The following is a 17,496-nucleotide window of genomic DNA, read 5'->3' as shown; positions in this document are numbered from 1 at the left end:
ATTAATAATTTTAAATGTTATTTCCAACTTATTTTTGATTTTAAATTAATCTTATATTTAAAATGTGATTTTTGCAAAGAAACTTTACATTATCAGCTATTATGGTACATAATACCTTTTGCTGACAAAGAATAACACACATAAATAGTTTGTATGATATTTCATTACAGTAAGACTGATGGTAATTTTAACAGTGTTGTAAGCTATATTTTTATTGTTATGACTTGGATGTTTGCTAAAGTGTGCATGTCATTTAGGTTAAACAAGTTCATAAAAAATAGTCCTAGCGTACTCAGAAACCATATTTGACATGCACAGCATGGAGCTTAACTATTAGTGTCATAAATTACCTTCAGTTAGGATTAAATGAATTACAAACACAAATCCCTATTGAGGGAACAATGCCAAACTAATTTGAGATGATGAGAAATCCACTTGAAGTAAAGATATTTTCTCAAGGTGTTAACCTGAAGATAATGTAAGAAAGTCAAAATGTTGTCCTGTACCTTGTTTCAATTAATGTGCTAATACCCATATCAGCCATCTTGAGAATACAATGTTCAACTTATAACCAGAATTTTCTAGAAACATTGAAACCTGAGCTTCAGTGGTCTCTTTCTTCATTACCATGAAATTACGTGGCATGAAAGATAATTAAGCCTATTAACTTAAGTGTTTTTCTTATTTGTTTCTTACTTGATCAGCTAAAATTCATGGAGCTACTTTAATACTGTCGTTTAACCATTTTTGCTTCAATTTTTGATATTTTGTTGAGTGTTTAATGCTTGGAAGTGAATCTTAATTTAAAAACCTGTTATAAAGACAGAAAAGGTTATAGTTTTGTTTGATTTTTATGAAAGGACATTTGAGGGCTATCTGGACATAATTTTGAAAGTGATAGACTAGAAAAAAGGAAAGCAAGTTGCAAATACCACTCATATCAAGTCGTAAGATACTTTGATAGAATAAAGATATTTAACAATGCCCTAAGTGCAGGACTTCAGTAACAGAACACAAAGTGCCTTCAGATCCACATTCCACACACTAACCACTAGGCTATTTCTGGCCCAAAACAGACTATCTTTATAATGTATTTGTACAAGTGGTAACTTTACCACTTTTAAAAACAATTGATTCATTTGATTTGTTTTTATTCTCAGATAATTAAAAACAATACATTTAATTTATTAAATCTATATCTATTAGTTATGATACATCTTTGGATTAACATACTAACCTTAATTTGGTTTTCACCTGAAAATATAGCAAGCTCAGTTCAATAGCTTACAGTTATGCTGGTACATTGGAGATAAAGTTTTTAATTGTGATTATATTGAAGATGAAAATTTTAATTATTTAACATGATTGTTAATATTTTTGGTGTGTTACTTATATTAACATTTGTGATGCATTATTTAGGTTAATATTTGTAATATACTAGATGTGGTAGTTTATTTTTTATTAGAAATTTATTATAATTATGGGGTTGATATCGTAATTTACCAAAGTGGTATTGGTTAATAATGGTTCTTTTGCATTAATTGTATTTTATCTTGCTATTTGATTTTTTGGGTTTTATTGTTTGTTGTTTTTATTTTTTGGAAGGCATGTTTATACATTATTCACAAATTAGTAAAATGAATATTTCTATATGTATATCTACAGAAATGAGAACAATATATCTCAATTTTACAAAAAATAATATACAAAGTATAACATTGTTATTTCTTGCAGCTTTTTAGTTATACTTGAACAAACTTTGTTCTTTGTTTCAATTATTTAGTTCTAAGATTGAAATCATACAGATATGCACACACTTATTATTTTTATGTTATTCAATAACTTTTATTTACATGGTGGTTTCATTTTTTTATATATATTTAACATAATGAGAGAAAAAGAAAAAAAAATGTTAAGCAGGTATTTGAATTCTCTTTGAAGAACTTAAGAAGCATCACTTTTTAATTGTTTGTGGTTGTATTTTAATTATAAGAAATAGTAAGTATTTTTATTACATGTTTAAATAATGTGTTATAAAAAGAAACATGCATACAACCAATAAGTGTTGGAATTAAAATGATCTCTACATTTGTTTCTGCTTTATGTATCTCAAAATATTTGTTTTACAGCTATCTTGAATAGGTGGTTGTACTGTTCTCGTATTTTCATTTTTCAATAGTATTTTATATAAGTGTTTTTTTTTTATAATTTTTCACCTGTTTCAATAATCTAACAAAATGACAAGAAAGGTTAAGAAAGGAAATTGGTTGCTATTGACATAGCCACTTTACTAAAGTAAGGATAATAATAGCTGAACTTAATTTCTCTTACTCTGAACCTAAGCCTGTGAGCCAAATCACCACTTGAACTATGTATATTCTGCACTGCTTTGTTTGTAACAATTTCTTCTGATTATTAAGTTGAATTAAAAATTGTTTATTCTTGATAATTTTACATGACATTAAGTTTACCTTGCAGTTCTCTTGTAATATTGGGAATGTTAGCTTTGGGTTACACAAGAAATCATTAAGGTTATCTGTATTTAAATGGTAAAATGCTTAAATGTTTCCTACATTTAGTAATCCTTCTCATAGACATTACTTACTTTTTGTCACCATGACTAATGATTGACATACGAACGAGTATCCCATGCTTCGTATTGCTGGCACAACAAAAATTGTTGAAACAAAAAAGTCAAAACTACAAAAAATGAATTAATTGAATTTAAAAAGTGTCATTCCTTCTTTGGCTCAGGCTAACATAATTGAAGTGATTTGTCAAAGTAAGAAAAAAATTGTTTATATTTTAGGTAACTTAGTTTTTGTTTAATTACTTTTTGTAGTATTAAAATTTTCTGTATTACTATAACTTAGCTGGGTATTATGTTAATCTCTACTTGTCTTTATAAAATCTAAACATTTTTCTTGCACTATTTTTTTATAATAATACTCTCAAAACAGCTATTCTGATACTGAAAGCCTGGCTCACATTTGTTGATGATACTTTCATAATATAGCCAAATATGATTTCAGAACTTCTTAATACAGTAATATAATTGACAATATAAATAAAGGTAACAATGATGGTTATGGAGATACTTAAGTTACATATAGAAACCCACAAATGTGCATACAGAAATGTCTCAACTATACCACTCTAGCTGTTTAAAGATGAGCAATGTATTCTAGACTGACTGCCTGGTCTATAGAATGAACATTTATTGTGCAGAAGATACTATAAAAGGCATCTTATAGTGGATACTGAACACTTTAAAAGGAAGTATAACATCAACAATAAACTGAAAAAGTTTCATAAATAAAGCCATATTCCAACTGATATCACCATTTTTATGAAAACAAAGATATAATATAAAATCAAAACAATCTTCTTAAATAACAATATAATGTAATCATGGTTAGTACGTAGGTAACTGCCTAAAGACCCAATAGAGGGCACCATTTTTAATTCTGCGACTATGACTCCAATACATAAAAGAAATAAATAATAGCAAAAGTTAGAAGTATAGTAGACACAAAAGACTGATAACAATCAACATGTAATAGTTTATTATGTTAGATCATGCAAACTCAAAATACTTATTATTAGGACTGAGCACTTTTATTGCTCCAAATTAATAATACTGGAAGTAAGGATAAATACAAATTGCTTCTTGTTGATTCTGAATCTAATTACTCTTTTATTAAAATTTGAAGCCTACATTCATATGTATTCCAAATGCTGTTGGATAATCTTTCATCAAACTGAAAGGGCATAATGCATTGAGATTTGTTAAGAGACTTGTTCCTTGAGAGTTTTGAGGGGGATAGTTACCACTGTTTTAAACTATTATGTGATTGTGCTATCAAGTTTTAAGTTAGATTGTGTGAACATTGAATTTTTGTTTGTTTTTAGTTATTTGTTATTAGTGCCTCAGAACCTAGACTACCTTTGCAGATTGAAGATGCATCTAGACCAGAAAATGAGGAGGTGAGCTTGATGCTGGTTGTGGTATTCTTTATTATGGTACAAGTTTGTTTACTGTTTTAAGTAATATGAAACAACCAAACAAGTGGCAAACTTTTCCACTTTAATAAACCATAATATTTATTTCAAAATAGCTGAGCTCCCAGTGGTGCAGTGGTCTGTCTGCAAACTTGTACCACTAGAAATTGGTTTTTGATACTTGGGGTGGGCAGAACACGTGTAACCCTTTCGTAGCTTTGTGTTTAATAACAAAGAACAACAATGACAAAACAGCTGAAGCAGTTTAAATCATATTTTTCCTTTTTAAAAAGTATAATTGTCTCCTGTGTCAGTAATTTAGAATTCAAGTATTTTAATACAGCAAAGGCTTTTATACATTTTATTATAATATTGAAGTTTATTTGATTCTTTTGTATTTCAAATGTTGTTTTAGCTACTGATCCATATTAAAAAAAAAAGTAATTATATTTGGAGAGAGATGTAGTTGTATGTGTCTCTTGTCTGAAACAATGGACTATAAAGAGAAAAATTTCATTTTACTTTTGTTAGAAATTATTTTATAAAGTTCATTCTTATTTGTAACTTTCATAGAATATTCATGTTAAGTGTTCACTGAACATTTGTTTACAAGTGATGTTTAACTGTGGAAAAGTTTCATACATGTTTTCAAAGTATCATTATTTTAACTCCTATTGTATCAGTTTAAATTTAAAAGACTTCCAAATGGTTAAAAAAGAAGAAGAAAAACCAACATAAACCTAATGACAAAATGATAGTGTAACATCTCCTCTTGAATAAAGTTAAAATTTGTTTCTGCTAATAAAATGCAAATGAACCTAAAAGTTAAGGTGAGTACGACATATTTTGTTGCACTTAAGTTTAAATAAAGTATGATTAGTCGAAAATGCAAGTCTGATATAGTTACAATGCTTGAGAATAGTTAAAGAGCCATCAAAATATAAATAATTGATTCCAAAAAATAAAAATGCTTTTCACATTTTTGTTTATGCTTATGTAGGATCCTAATGGTCTACACATTAGAGTTTGTCAGGATACCAGACTAGACAATCGGATCTTGGACCTTCGGACCCCTACAAATCAGGCAATCTATCGTCTCCAGGCTGGTGTTTGTGAACTCTTTCGTGAAGCTTTGAAAAAGATGGGTTTTATAGAAATCCATACACCAAAAATTATATCAGGTAAGGGTTGAATAAAAAATACTGCATGGTTTGAAATTGCCTGATATTTAATTATTAATTAACATCATCAAATATGTCTTTTCAAAATGAAACAAAATATTGAGTTTAAATTCAAAGGTTTTCTGAATATTATTTTTATGTTAATCAGCACCCTTATTTGTTTTTGTATTTCAGTATGTCCAAAAATTTGGTTATTTTTGATTCATTGAAGCATCTTTTGAGAATTGATTCTTTTAAAATATTTTTAAGTGATAAAATTCAAAGTTAGAAAGTATTAATTGGCATGAGTGAAGAATGTTATGATATTTGGAGATACTTCCTTAGCATAAAAATGCACTAAAAATGTTTGTTTATTGAGAGTGGCAAAGTTTTTTTAGTTATATTCATAACATGTACAGTCATGTGGTTATATATATTTTATATAAATATATAATCTTTTCATTTTGAAAATTTAAAAATTATTCTTCATATGTATGTTTATTGGAATATAGGTAGTTTTATATTGGCATGAACATTTTTTATGTTCATGAAATATTTTCCTCTCAGCTGCAAGTGAAGGAGGAGCAAATGTCTTTGAAGTGTCATATTTTAAAGGCAGTGCTTATCTTGCACAATCACCCCAGCTTTACAAGCAAATGGCTATAGCAGCTGATTTTGATAAAGTTTTCACTATTGGTGCAGGTAAGTATTTCAGTGTTTCATGATTTATTTTCCTCTCATGCATAAGGTTCAGTCTTGAACTTACAAAGTCACATGATATTAAAAGTTTGTTAAATATTTAAAGGTTTTTAATACACGTTAATGTTTTTTTCATTTTGTGACCAGCTATATATCGTTTCAGTTAACTGAAATATTTGAAATTTCATAATTTTTTGTGTTGTCTCCTGCTTTAGCAACTCACTATAAAAAATCTATAATTAATTTGTCAAATCATGCACACAATTAATATATATTGTATTTGTTTTTATTAAGTATTGTAGCATTGTATATCTAAACGAACATATTTTAGTGATAAAACAAGATTACACACATTTTTATGGAAGAACCGAAATGTGATTTCTAAGTTGTAATGGTATTACAAAGTAAAATAGTATGTGATATGAGAGAGTCAGTTAATTTTGCATGTTGTATGTGTTTATAATGTTTTATTTATAAAAAAGTTTGAGAAGTTAGAACGTATAACAGTTACATGTACAGATATATCTAGCAGTTTTTGTACTAACTGAAACTTTTCATACACACTTTATAAATCCTTGATGAATCTTTATGAAAAGCCATTAATATAATTCTTAGTTTTTCATTTCCTCACACTTCTACTATTTGCTAGCTTAAGAATATAGCATTATTAACACATTATTCTGGTAAAAAGTAAAAACCTGTAGTTTTTGGAGGAATAAATTTTGATAAGAAACAAAGATTTGTAATAATACCATTAACTCGTAGTCCTTGGGACCAAATTTATAACAATTTTATGATTGCTGTAGTTTTCATATTGTAGCTCTTAACACAGTATGAGTATCTTAGTAAATTTTTTCAGGTTATCAGTAAATGTAACAAGGCTATCATACACAAAATATCAAATTCATTATCAAATTATGAGATTTTTAAATTTTATCTATCCAACATACAAATTAAATTTGATCTTAGGATTAAAAATACTTTTATCTACGAGAAAACTGTCATATTTAAATGTGAAACCTTTGAGCTCCTGATAATGAGCTCATATCAGTTTTATGTGTAGAAAAACTTTATTTTATCTGTTTATTTTCACTATTGTATCTCTTTATGGGTTTGATTGATTTAACTGACCTTATAAGCACCATAATCAAATAGAAAATAGGTATAAATTATGTTTTTTTCATTCTAGAATGATAACAAATTATAACATGAAATCACAAGTGTTTAGTCTAAAGAACGTAATCCTTGTGACATTATACGTTTATATTTATTTTTATTTTATTTTATTTTATTGACCTTTCCGCCATGTTTGACTAACATTACAATAATGCAGCATGTGTGCTCAGATTACCATATCCAGTAATTACAAACTGGCCTTCACAAAGTGACCTGTTTTGAATTTGTTCTAGTGGACTAGTATATTGTAAAGTACAGTCACATTTCAGTTATAATACGTTACATATATATATATATATATTATTATTATTACCATTTACAAATAATTTCTTAAATTTCAGTTACTTTTCTTAATATACAGAACAGTAAACAAATAAATATTGCAAAAATTGATCACTACTACTTACAGTTGCAAAATTATTTGTACTCACTATACCTTCCAGGTAAGCCTTACCAGTATTTGCATGTAGAAGATACAAGACAAAATAACTTTTCAAATTTTATATATGCATTTTAAAATAACAAAAATTTATAAAGTACTCCATAAATATCACAGAATTCTACTGTATTTTATCAGGCTTACTAATTAAACTGTATTTGGGTCTAAAAAAGTAATTGTTTTGGAACAATATTTCCACTCACTCCTTCCTTCTGAGATTTTGGACAAAAGAAATAATCTTGAGAACTTCCCACCTTCAAAAAAAAGGTGAGAAAATCATGTGGAGGAAATTGAACTTTCAATTGGTTATAAACTCATGATTGAACAAAGTAGGTGGACATGAAGTATTTTCAAAAAATGAAAAATGCCTTATTTTGTATTTTATTTTTGTCAATATTAGTAATTTGAATTTTTGATTCTTAAAAACTATAGAATATACCTTGGCATCACAAACATCCAATTTGAACCAAAGCTGCATTCAACATATGTGATCCATAAAAATTGATATTTAGGGTTTTTTTTAATACCTATTTTTAAATTAAGAAATTAACTAACATGTAACACTAAAATTGGAATTATAATCTACAATTTAATACCAAAGTTATTGACATAAATTCATAAAATAATAATAATCCAATAACGTTTTGTGTGTAAAGTCTGCAACATAGGGAAATGCCCTTTGACCTCTGACCATAGAAAGACCTGTAGCAATAAGATTAATAATTGGAAGATTAAGTTATGTGCTTACACATTTTTTTTACAGACTAATTAATTGAATGCTTAAAATGATATCTGAAACGTTATTTTATCTGTACCTGCTCAGAAATTGAGTAACCTTAATAACACAGCTCTGTAAACAAATAAGATTGAAGGCTATAAAACTAGTGCTTTTCTAAGTAATATTTTTATGATAATGAGTATTTTATGATAAATGGTATACTTTGTTGAGGGGTGGTAAATAAAAGAAGGAAGACCTAGACAACAAATGTCACAAGTACCAGGAAGAATTAGAGAATTTTTTAAAAGAATATTTCCTTATGAAATTAAGAACTTAAAACATATATTAAAACTTGTTTATTAGTTATGTTTTGATGCCAAGTTTATGCATATACAGTGATAATAAAGTTGTAACATGGATTTTGACTTGTGTATAGTGAAAGGGTTAATGAAATGAGGCCATAGTTGTGTCCTTGGTGCCAGTGGTGACATTTGCATCTACAAAATATCCTCAACACCCAGACACATAGTTACCAATTATACTCCCCTCAGTGTGGATTCCTGTACCTGGTGAGGGGACCTCCCAGTGAAGGTTCTGTTCTTGCTGGTTACCTTTTCTGGGAACTAAACATCCACCTGTGTGTTTGTTGTGTGTGGCGACCCTTGAAAGGGAGGAGAGGATCCTGGTGGTTGAGGGGTCCAACCATAACACACCACTTTGGCCTTGAATTCCTGCAGACAGGCAGCCTCTGGTTTCTCCACCCAAGAGTTTCTGCAGGGGCATCTCCACTCGCAAGGATGGAGTTACACTGCTGACAAATATCCTTGTTTTGACATTTACATCACCATGTGCACCTGTCACCATCAAGGCAGGTTATCTAAATTGCAGGGTACGGTCGTACATTCCAAACCCTCTCCGATGTTTCCAATGTCAGAGGTTCAGCCACTTTAATGGACATCATCCCCTCTGGGGAAGTGCTGTTACTGATAGGAGGGGTCACTCTGTAGAGCTCTCTTATCACAATCTTTCTCTTTTTCAATACTGGTTTTTCCACTTATTTTCACTCACCTAGTCAGTCCTTTACCGCTATTGATCTCACGGTTTGCTCTCCTTCATTACTCTCCCATTTTTCATGCAGGGTTAACAATAATCCACTAGGCAGTGATCATTTTCCTATACTTTTGAGAGAGGCTGGCCATGGTCAATGCCACCTTATCCACGTGCCCTGGTGGAAACTGGATCAGTCAGACTGGTCCACTTTCACTGCTCTCACAGAACTTGATCCTCCATTGTGAGTCAGCCATCAGTAGACAACTGTGTGGCAGTGGTAACTGACTGTATTATACAAGCAGCTGCTCAGTGTATTTCTAAAACCTCAACACATTTTCCACAATATCCTCATTCTCATGGTGGAACCCTGCTTGCCACATGGCATGGAAGGCTCAAAAACGGGCCTGGGATACTTTACGTCGATATCCCACACTATCGAACCACATCACTTTCCAACGGGGCCGTGCACATGCTAGATGAGTAAGACATCAAAGCCAGAAGGAATCTTGGATTAAGTTCACCACTGGCATATCTTCTACCACCAGTTCGAAGGTCATATGGGACAAGATTCGAAAGGTCAGTGGGCACTACAATTCTGTCCCTTTCTTGATCTTACTCTCTGAGGGCCAAGAGGTAGCTGATGTCTGGAGCATCGCTGATACTCTAGGTGAAAGCTCTTGCCGGGTATCTAGCACTTCTGCTTGTTCCTCTATTTTCTTGGCCATCAAGACTTGGGCAGAGCGTTCACCTCTTTTCTTTTGAACTGACTGTATCTTTGACTATAATTGTCCCTTTACACTGGTGGAACTGAAAATGGCTCTTCATCAGTCTGGCAGTACATCTGTTGGACCTGATGATGTACACTATGACATGCTGCACTATCTCTCTCCTGCTTCTCTTGATATTTTTCTAATTGTTTTTAACCAGATCTAGCAGGAGAATGTTTTTCCTAATGTCTGGTGCCAGGCTATTATCTTACCTTTCTCTAAGCCTGAGAAAGATCCAAAGATTCCTTCAAACTACTGTCCAATTGCTTTGACGAGCTGCCTCTGTAAGACCTTAGAGAGGATGGTTAATGCTCTTTTTGTTTGGTTTCTCGAATCAAACAACCTCCTCTCACCCACCCAGTGTGGGTTCCGATGACAGCACTCCACCACGGACTACCTAATCCGATTTGAAACATCAATCAGAAAAGCCATTCTCAAACGACAACATCTTGTATCAATATTCTTTGACATTGAGAAGGCTTATGACACAACATGGAGGTATGGCCTTTTGCGAGACCTCCATATATATGGGTTACGTGGCCATTTACCCATGTTTATTAAAAAAAATTTTAATGGACAGGAGATTCCAAGTTTGTGTGGGTTCGACACTTTCCGGATCTTTTCTACAGGAACTTGGGGTCCCTCAGGGCTGTGTTTTGAGTGTCACACTTTACAGTGTAAAGATAAATGCCATCACTGACCAACTCCCTCTCACTGTTGCAAATGGGCTGTATGTCGACAACTTTCACATCTCGTGTCAGTCGTCAAACATGAGATATATTGAATGGCAACTACAAACTGCCCTCAATCATGTACTGAAGTGGACTGTGGCAAATGGCTTTAATTTTTCTCGCTTTATAGCCATTTGCATGCACTTTTGCCACCAACAGGGTATTCACCCTGATCCTGAACTCCGTATTGGTGAAGTTTTGCTGCCAGTGATTCCTGAGACCAAGTTCTTGGGGCTTATCATTGAACATAAGCTGATCTTTATAGCACACATAAAGCAGCTACAGGTCAAATGCACAAGAGCACTGAACATCCTCCATGTCCTCTCTACCACCAGTTGGGGAGTGGATCGATGTTCTATGTTAAAGGTATATTGTACTCTTATTCGACGAAACTCGACTATGGATCAATGGTCTATGGCTCTGCCAAACCCTCGGCCTTATAGATGCTGGACCCCATTCATCATCAAGGACTTTGACTCTGCACTGGGGCTTTTTGCACCTCCCCAGTTCAGAGCTTATATGTAGAATCTCATGAACCTTCTCTGCATCTTCGCCGTTTGCAACTGTCTTTACTATATTCTTCGAAACTTCATTCCTTACCAAAGCATCCCACCTGGGGATGTATTTTCCTTCCTCAGTGGGCCATACTTTTTCAGAACAGACGATCTGCCATTGCTCCTTATCGCCTTCTCATCCAGGCGCAATTGAATGAATTGAGTCTGTCCTTAGATAACATTGCAGAATCCACTGGTCAGCCCATCCCACCATGGCTTATTACAGTCATCTGAGAAAGGCAGATACTCCCGATTAGAAGTACCATCTTTTATTTACTGAACATCTTTCGAACAATCATTCCATTCCAATTTATACAGATGGTTCCAAATCAGGTGATTATGTGAGCTCTGCCATGTTTCGTTGGGGTTCGGTGGTTGCATGCAGATTCCCCTGTACAGCTTCTGTGTTCACTGCTGAACTGCACACAATATCTCTTGCCCTGGATCATATTGAAGCTAAGCAGTACTCCAACTGCACTATTTATACTGACTCACTTAGTTCTTTACTGGTCCTGGAATCACTTCACATTGGCTCACACCCTGTTTTCACTGATATTCAAAACCAACTGGCCCATTTCTCATTAACATCTACTTCTATTCAGTTTTTCTGGATACCAGGCCATGTTAGTATTCACAGGAATGAGCTTGCAGACATAGCAGCTAAATCTATCTGCTCTGGCACTGTCACCACTGTGACTATTCTGTACATGGACTATGGTCCTGTATTCAAGGCTCGGCTCCGTGCTAGCTGGCAGTCCACTTGGAGTGAGCAATGCAACAACAAGCTTTTCCAAATAAAACCCTATATTGGGTTTTGGTCGTCTAGCTTCCGATTTGGAAGGATGATGTTGTTCTAACTAGACTACACATTGGTCACAGTTTTTTAATTCATCATTTTCTTTTATGTGGAACTGTTTCACCAGTGTGTAGTTTGTGTAACACTCAGGTCACAATAAGCCACATTTTACTTTCTTGCCCTCGTTATGATTCTCAACAACGGCACTACTTTAAACATGTTCTGTCCTAGAGTTTGTCTGTAACATTGGACAGTGTTATTGGTGATGGTGACACTGTCCACCTTGATGAAGTTTTTAGTTTTTTAATGGCCATTAATCTTTTTGATCTCATTTAAGTGTTTGATATTTATTCATTACACCTTTTTAATTGTGGTTCCCTTTTTAAAGTCTCAATCTCTCTAGTTCAATTTGAAATTGGAAAATGGCCAGAACATTAAATAACTCGACACCAGGACTGGAAAGGCCAACTTCAGGTGACTAGCGCAGCTGTTTGAGCTATTTGTTTGAACTAACCGTTAGTCGTCCTGGGGAGTTGTTATTACAATTTTGTTGCATGTTTTTTAACACTTTTATTACTTTACCTTTTGGTACTGGCCATAATGACACACAACCCAGAACCAGGACTGAAAAGACCTACTTCAGGTGACTGACGGTGGTTCTTGTACTTACCTGTTAGTCTTCCTGGCAGGTTATGATCATTACCATTATGCTACAGAGAGTCCTTTACAACTTTGTAGACTGGATGTCAACATTGGTTTTATGCCATTTTATGTTTCCAATTGCTGTTTTGTTTTTACCTTCATTTTCTTTTATGAATTTTACTACATTTACTTTTACCTTTTTACCAGACATTTTGCAAAGTATTATTACAATTTTGCTTCATGTCTTTTACAACTTTTATTATTTTACCTTTTGATAATGGCTATTATGACACATAACCCAGAACCAGGACTGGAAAGACCAACTTCAGGTGACTGATGGTGGTTCTTGTACTTACCTGTTAGTATTCCTTGCATGTTATGATCATTACCATTATGCTAGAGAAAGTCCTTTACAACTTCTCTTATTCTGCTTTCTCTCTTAACATTGTAGACAAGGTGTCAACATTGGTTTTATGCTTTTCAATGCTGTTTTGTTTTACCTTCATTTCCTCTTCTGTATTTTACTACATGTAATTTATTTTTACCTTTTCACCAGACATTTGGCGCAGGTAGCCTAGCTGCTTTTTGCCATAAAACACTAAATTAACCAACCAACCAATTGCACTATTTGCACTGTCTCTCTCTCTAGTAGCTCTGGAATCACATAGTGTTAGTTCTCACCCTGTTCTTGTCAGTATTCTATGTAAAATGACTTGCACATTTTTTTTATCTCATATTTTTATCCAGTTTTTTGGAGTCCAAGCAGTATCAGTATCTGCAGAAAAAAATATTGCTGTCACTGCAGCCAAGTCTGGCTGCTTTGTTGGTGCCATAACAGCTGTGCTTCTCTTGTAATGAAGGCTTAGCTTCATACCAGTTGGAATCTACATTGTAACAAATATTCCAGATCAAACCCTCTGTTGTTTTTGGCTGTCTTATTTCCATAAGGACTGGAAAGAAGTTGTCCTAACTAGGCTACGCAGTGGAAACAGTTTAACTCATTTTATTTTATCTGAGATTGATCCACCAATGTTTGCCTTTGTGGCACTCAAGTCGCAGCAGCCCATGTTTTACTGTTGTGCTTTTGTTACAACTGTGAGCAACAACATCATTTTCAATGTGTCTTTTCTTGTGGTTACCCTTGAAATTGGATAATGTCATTAGCTATGGTGACACTGTCTAACTTCTTTGTGTTTTTAACTTTTTATGGGCCATTGACCTTTTTAATTCTATTTATATCTTTTATTCAAATTTGGACATTGTTTTTTTTAACTTGGTTTAATTTTTTACCTTTTATAATAATTTTACTTTTATATCTTTTCTGGTTGTATGGTGTGGATAATCTAGTTGCTTTATGCCAATAAAACCCAAACAACTAACCAATCCAGTAACAGTTCTTGTCAATTTCATGAAGGCAGAAGCACTGAATACAGAGTTTGTGTTGGCCACAGTATTACCTAGAGCTGGCTCTGCACTCTTGTGCAATTTCACCTTTTTGTGCCATAGGTATTGTGTGACCAACATATGTATTCTTTACTTTTACTTTTAATTTCTTAGAATTTGGATACCACTTTTGGGACACCATACACTGAACTGTAAAGCTTTCTTCATTTCACTCTGGCTGTATAGTAGAAAACAAAATGCTAAACTTTTATGCTTTTATTGTACAGAGTTTATTTTAATTTGCTTTTTAAAGGTGATGAAAAATTTTAAAAACAAAATAAAGTTCAGATGCTATTTGGTTTTTGCAGATTAGAAGTGTTACTACTCTGCTGAATATTTTTCAAAACTAAAATTTCTCCAATGAAATTTGAATTATCTGCTAGGCAACTTATTCTTCTCATTCAGTATTTTTCCATTGCTTACTGTGAAAGCAATTTCTTATTTTATGTTCATTATTTTAAAAATAAACTTACTATAGTTAGCCATGAAATCAGCATCCATATTGTAGTTGTTACTTTTTTTTTCTTTCTATTAATTAGGTAATATGATGGAGGTATGTTTTTTGGTTCTTTTGGTTTTATTTCAATCTTGTCATCAGCAGCACAGCTGAGTGGCCTCACTCTTGGACTTTTGTAGCCAGATGGCTGCAAGTATGAGGCTGGCAGCATCATGCTGTATCCAGCAAAATACTTCTTTCAGTATACCCAGCTGTATGATGAGTACCTAACTGTTAGATGAGAATTAACCTGTGATGGACTAACATCCTGTTCAGTGAGCATGGGTCACCATTCTTGTCTGCTTGTGTCACTGGTACCAGAGTTTGAAAGCCTTGTGAAGGTTGTTAAGGATGTAGCAAACTTTAACTAACCATAAGTATTGAGCACAGATACATTATTTGTTATCTTGCTGCATGTGAAGAAAAACAACAAGGATAAGTAAGCTCTAAATGCCTTATATTCCATTCAACTTTCTGATAATATCTATGTAGATATATGTAATTATTTTATTTGACGTAATATTTAAATTCTAATCAATATAATACATCTTTAAGTGTTTGGGGTAGAGTTAAGTTAGTCTTGTGGTAGAGCTCTGAATATCATAGCTGATCTGAATTTTGATTGAATATCTTTAGGATTTTTACACCTAGTTTGTAGTTACCAGTTTAACTTTCATTTTACTAATGCTTTATTTTTATTAAGACAGTTAAGCTGAATTTAATTTCAATGAATATTCTTCACAAAAATTTCACTTACATTTTATTAAAATATTTTGTAGCTAACAATAGTGTAAGTTAATGTTTTGGTTTTATTTCCTAATCGATGAATAATTTGCTATGTGTGATTATAAAATATTTTCACTACTATTTTTGTGGAATATATTAAGGCACATTAAAAATAAAATTTACAGCTGAAAACTTTAGTAACATTAAGCATTGAATGGTTCTACTGAGTGGTACAATAATTATCTAAACATCACTGTGTTGAGATATACCACAATTATTTATGTAAGGAATTTGAATACAGCACAATTTCTATACATCACCTAAACCTGGCTTGAAATTTGTAAGCTTATAACTTATCAAGCTTTCTGGTCTGTGTATTGTGCATTTTGAATTGTTTCAAATGCATTGTGAGTTGAGCAGTAAATAAAAAACATTTTTTGTGATTAATTTCAGATATACTTTTGGCTATCTTAGCATGGACAATTGTTTCTTTTAATTTTAACAAATTTAGTCTCTGTAGTTAAACCATATTATTTCTATGAATATTTTTCTATATTTTTACCAGTTTTTAGTCAGTTTTGTGAAGGATGTTAACCATTGCAGTGAATTAAAGTTTGGTAGACTTTACAGAGCATTTGAGTAAAATGCTGAAAAAAAATAAAAAAGGTAAAACATACAATAAGGTATGTAAATTACTAGGTCAGTTGCTGTGTAAGGTATGTAAATTACTAGGTCAGTTGCTGTGTAAGGTATGTAAATTACTAGGTCAGTTGCTGTGTAAGGTATGTAAATTACTAGGCCAGTTGCTGTGTAAGGTATGTAAATTACTAGGCCAGTTGCTGTGTAAGGTATGTAAATTACTAGGCCAGTTGCTGTGTAAGGTATGTAAATTACTAGGCTCAGTTGCTGTGTAAGGTATGTAAATTACTAGGCCAGTTGCTGTGTAAGGTATGTAAATTACTAGGCCAGTTGCTGTGTAAGCTATGTAAATTACTAGGCCAGTTGCTGTGTAAGCTATGTAAATTACTAGGCCAGTTGCTGTGTAAGGTATGTAAATTACTAGGCCAGTTGCTGTGTGGGTATGTAAATTACTAGGCCAGTTGCTGTGTAAGGTATGTAAATTACTAGGCCAGTTGCTGTGTAAGGTATGTAAATTACTAGGCCAGTTGCTGTGTAAGGTATGTAAATTACTAGGCCAGTTGCTGTGTAAGGTATGTAAATTACTAGGCCAGTTGCTGTGTAAGGTATGTAAATTACTAGGTCAGTTGCTGTGTAAGGTATGTAAAATTACTAGGCCAGTTGCTGTGTAAGGTATGTAAATTACTAGGCCAGTTGCTGTGTGGGTATGTAAATTACTAGGCCAGTTGCTGTGTGGGTATGTAAATTACTAGGCCAGTTGCTGTGTAAGGTATATGTAAATTACTAGGCCAGTTGCTTTGTGTGTAAGGTATGTAAATTACTAGGCCAGTTGCTGTGTAAGGTATGTAAATTACTAGGCCAGTTGCTGTGTAAGGTATGTAAATTACTGGGTCAGTTGCTGTGTAAGGTATGTAAATTACTGGGTCAGTTGCTGTGTAAGGTATGTAAATTACTGGGTCAGTTGCTGTGTAAGGTATGTAAATTACTGGGTCAGTTGCTGTGTAAGGTATGTAAATTACTGGGTCAGTTGCTTGTCTAAGGTATGTAAATTACTGGGTCAGTTGCTGTGTAAGGTATGTAAATTACTGGGTCAGTTGCTGTGTAAGGTATGTAAATTACTGGGTCAGTTGCTGTGTAAGGTATGTAATGTAATTACTGGGTCAGTTGCTGTGTAAGGTATGTAAATTACTGGGTCAGTTGCTGTGTAAGGTATGTAAATTACTGGGTCAGTTGCTGTGTAAGGTATGTAAATTACTGGGTCAGTTGCTGTGTAAGGTATGTAAATTACTAGGTCAGTTGCTGTGTAAGGTATGTAAATTACTAGGCCAGTTGCTGTGTAAGGTATGTAAATTACTAGGCCAGTTGCTGTGTAAGGTATGTAGATTACTAGGCCAGTTGCTGTGTAAGGTATGTAGATTACTAGGCCAGTTGCTGTGTAAGGTATGTAGATTACTAGGC

The 17,496-nt window shown here is 33.0% G+C and overlaps 1 protein-coding gene across 3 annotated transcripts in view; it reads left to right on the top strand.

The window, feature by feature from the left end:
* Positions 1–17,496, top strand: part of AspRS (aspartyl-tRNA synthetase) — an 87,776-nt gene that overhangs the window by 57,724 nt on the left and 12,556 nt on the right. For all 3 annotated transcript variants that reach the window (XM_076501508.1, XM_076501507.1, XM_076501506.1), the window contains 3 exons: positions 3,913–3,987; positions 5,003–5,183; positions 5,730–5,864. In XM_076501508.1, coding sequence (XP_076357623.1) covers positions 3,913–3,987; positions 5,003–5,183; positions 5,730–5,864 — 391 coding nt within the window. The remainder of the gene's footprint in view (positions 1–3,912; positions 3,988–5,002; positions 5,184–5,729; positions 5,865–17,496) is intronic.

Source organism: Tachypleus tridentatus, chromosome 5 (assembly GCF_004210375.1).
Source record: "Tachypleus tridentatus isolate NWPU-2018 chromosome 5, ASM421037v1, whole genome shotgun sequence".
Taxonomy (NCBI): Eukaryota; Metazoa; Arthropoda; class Merostomata; order Xiphosura; family Limulidae; genus Tachypleus; species Tachypleus tridentatus.
Note: the sequence above shows the minus strand (reverse complement) of the source record. Positions and strands in the feature narration are given on the sequence as shown.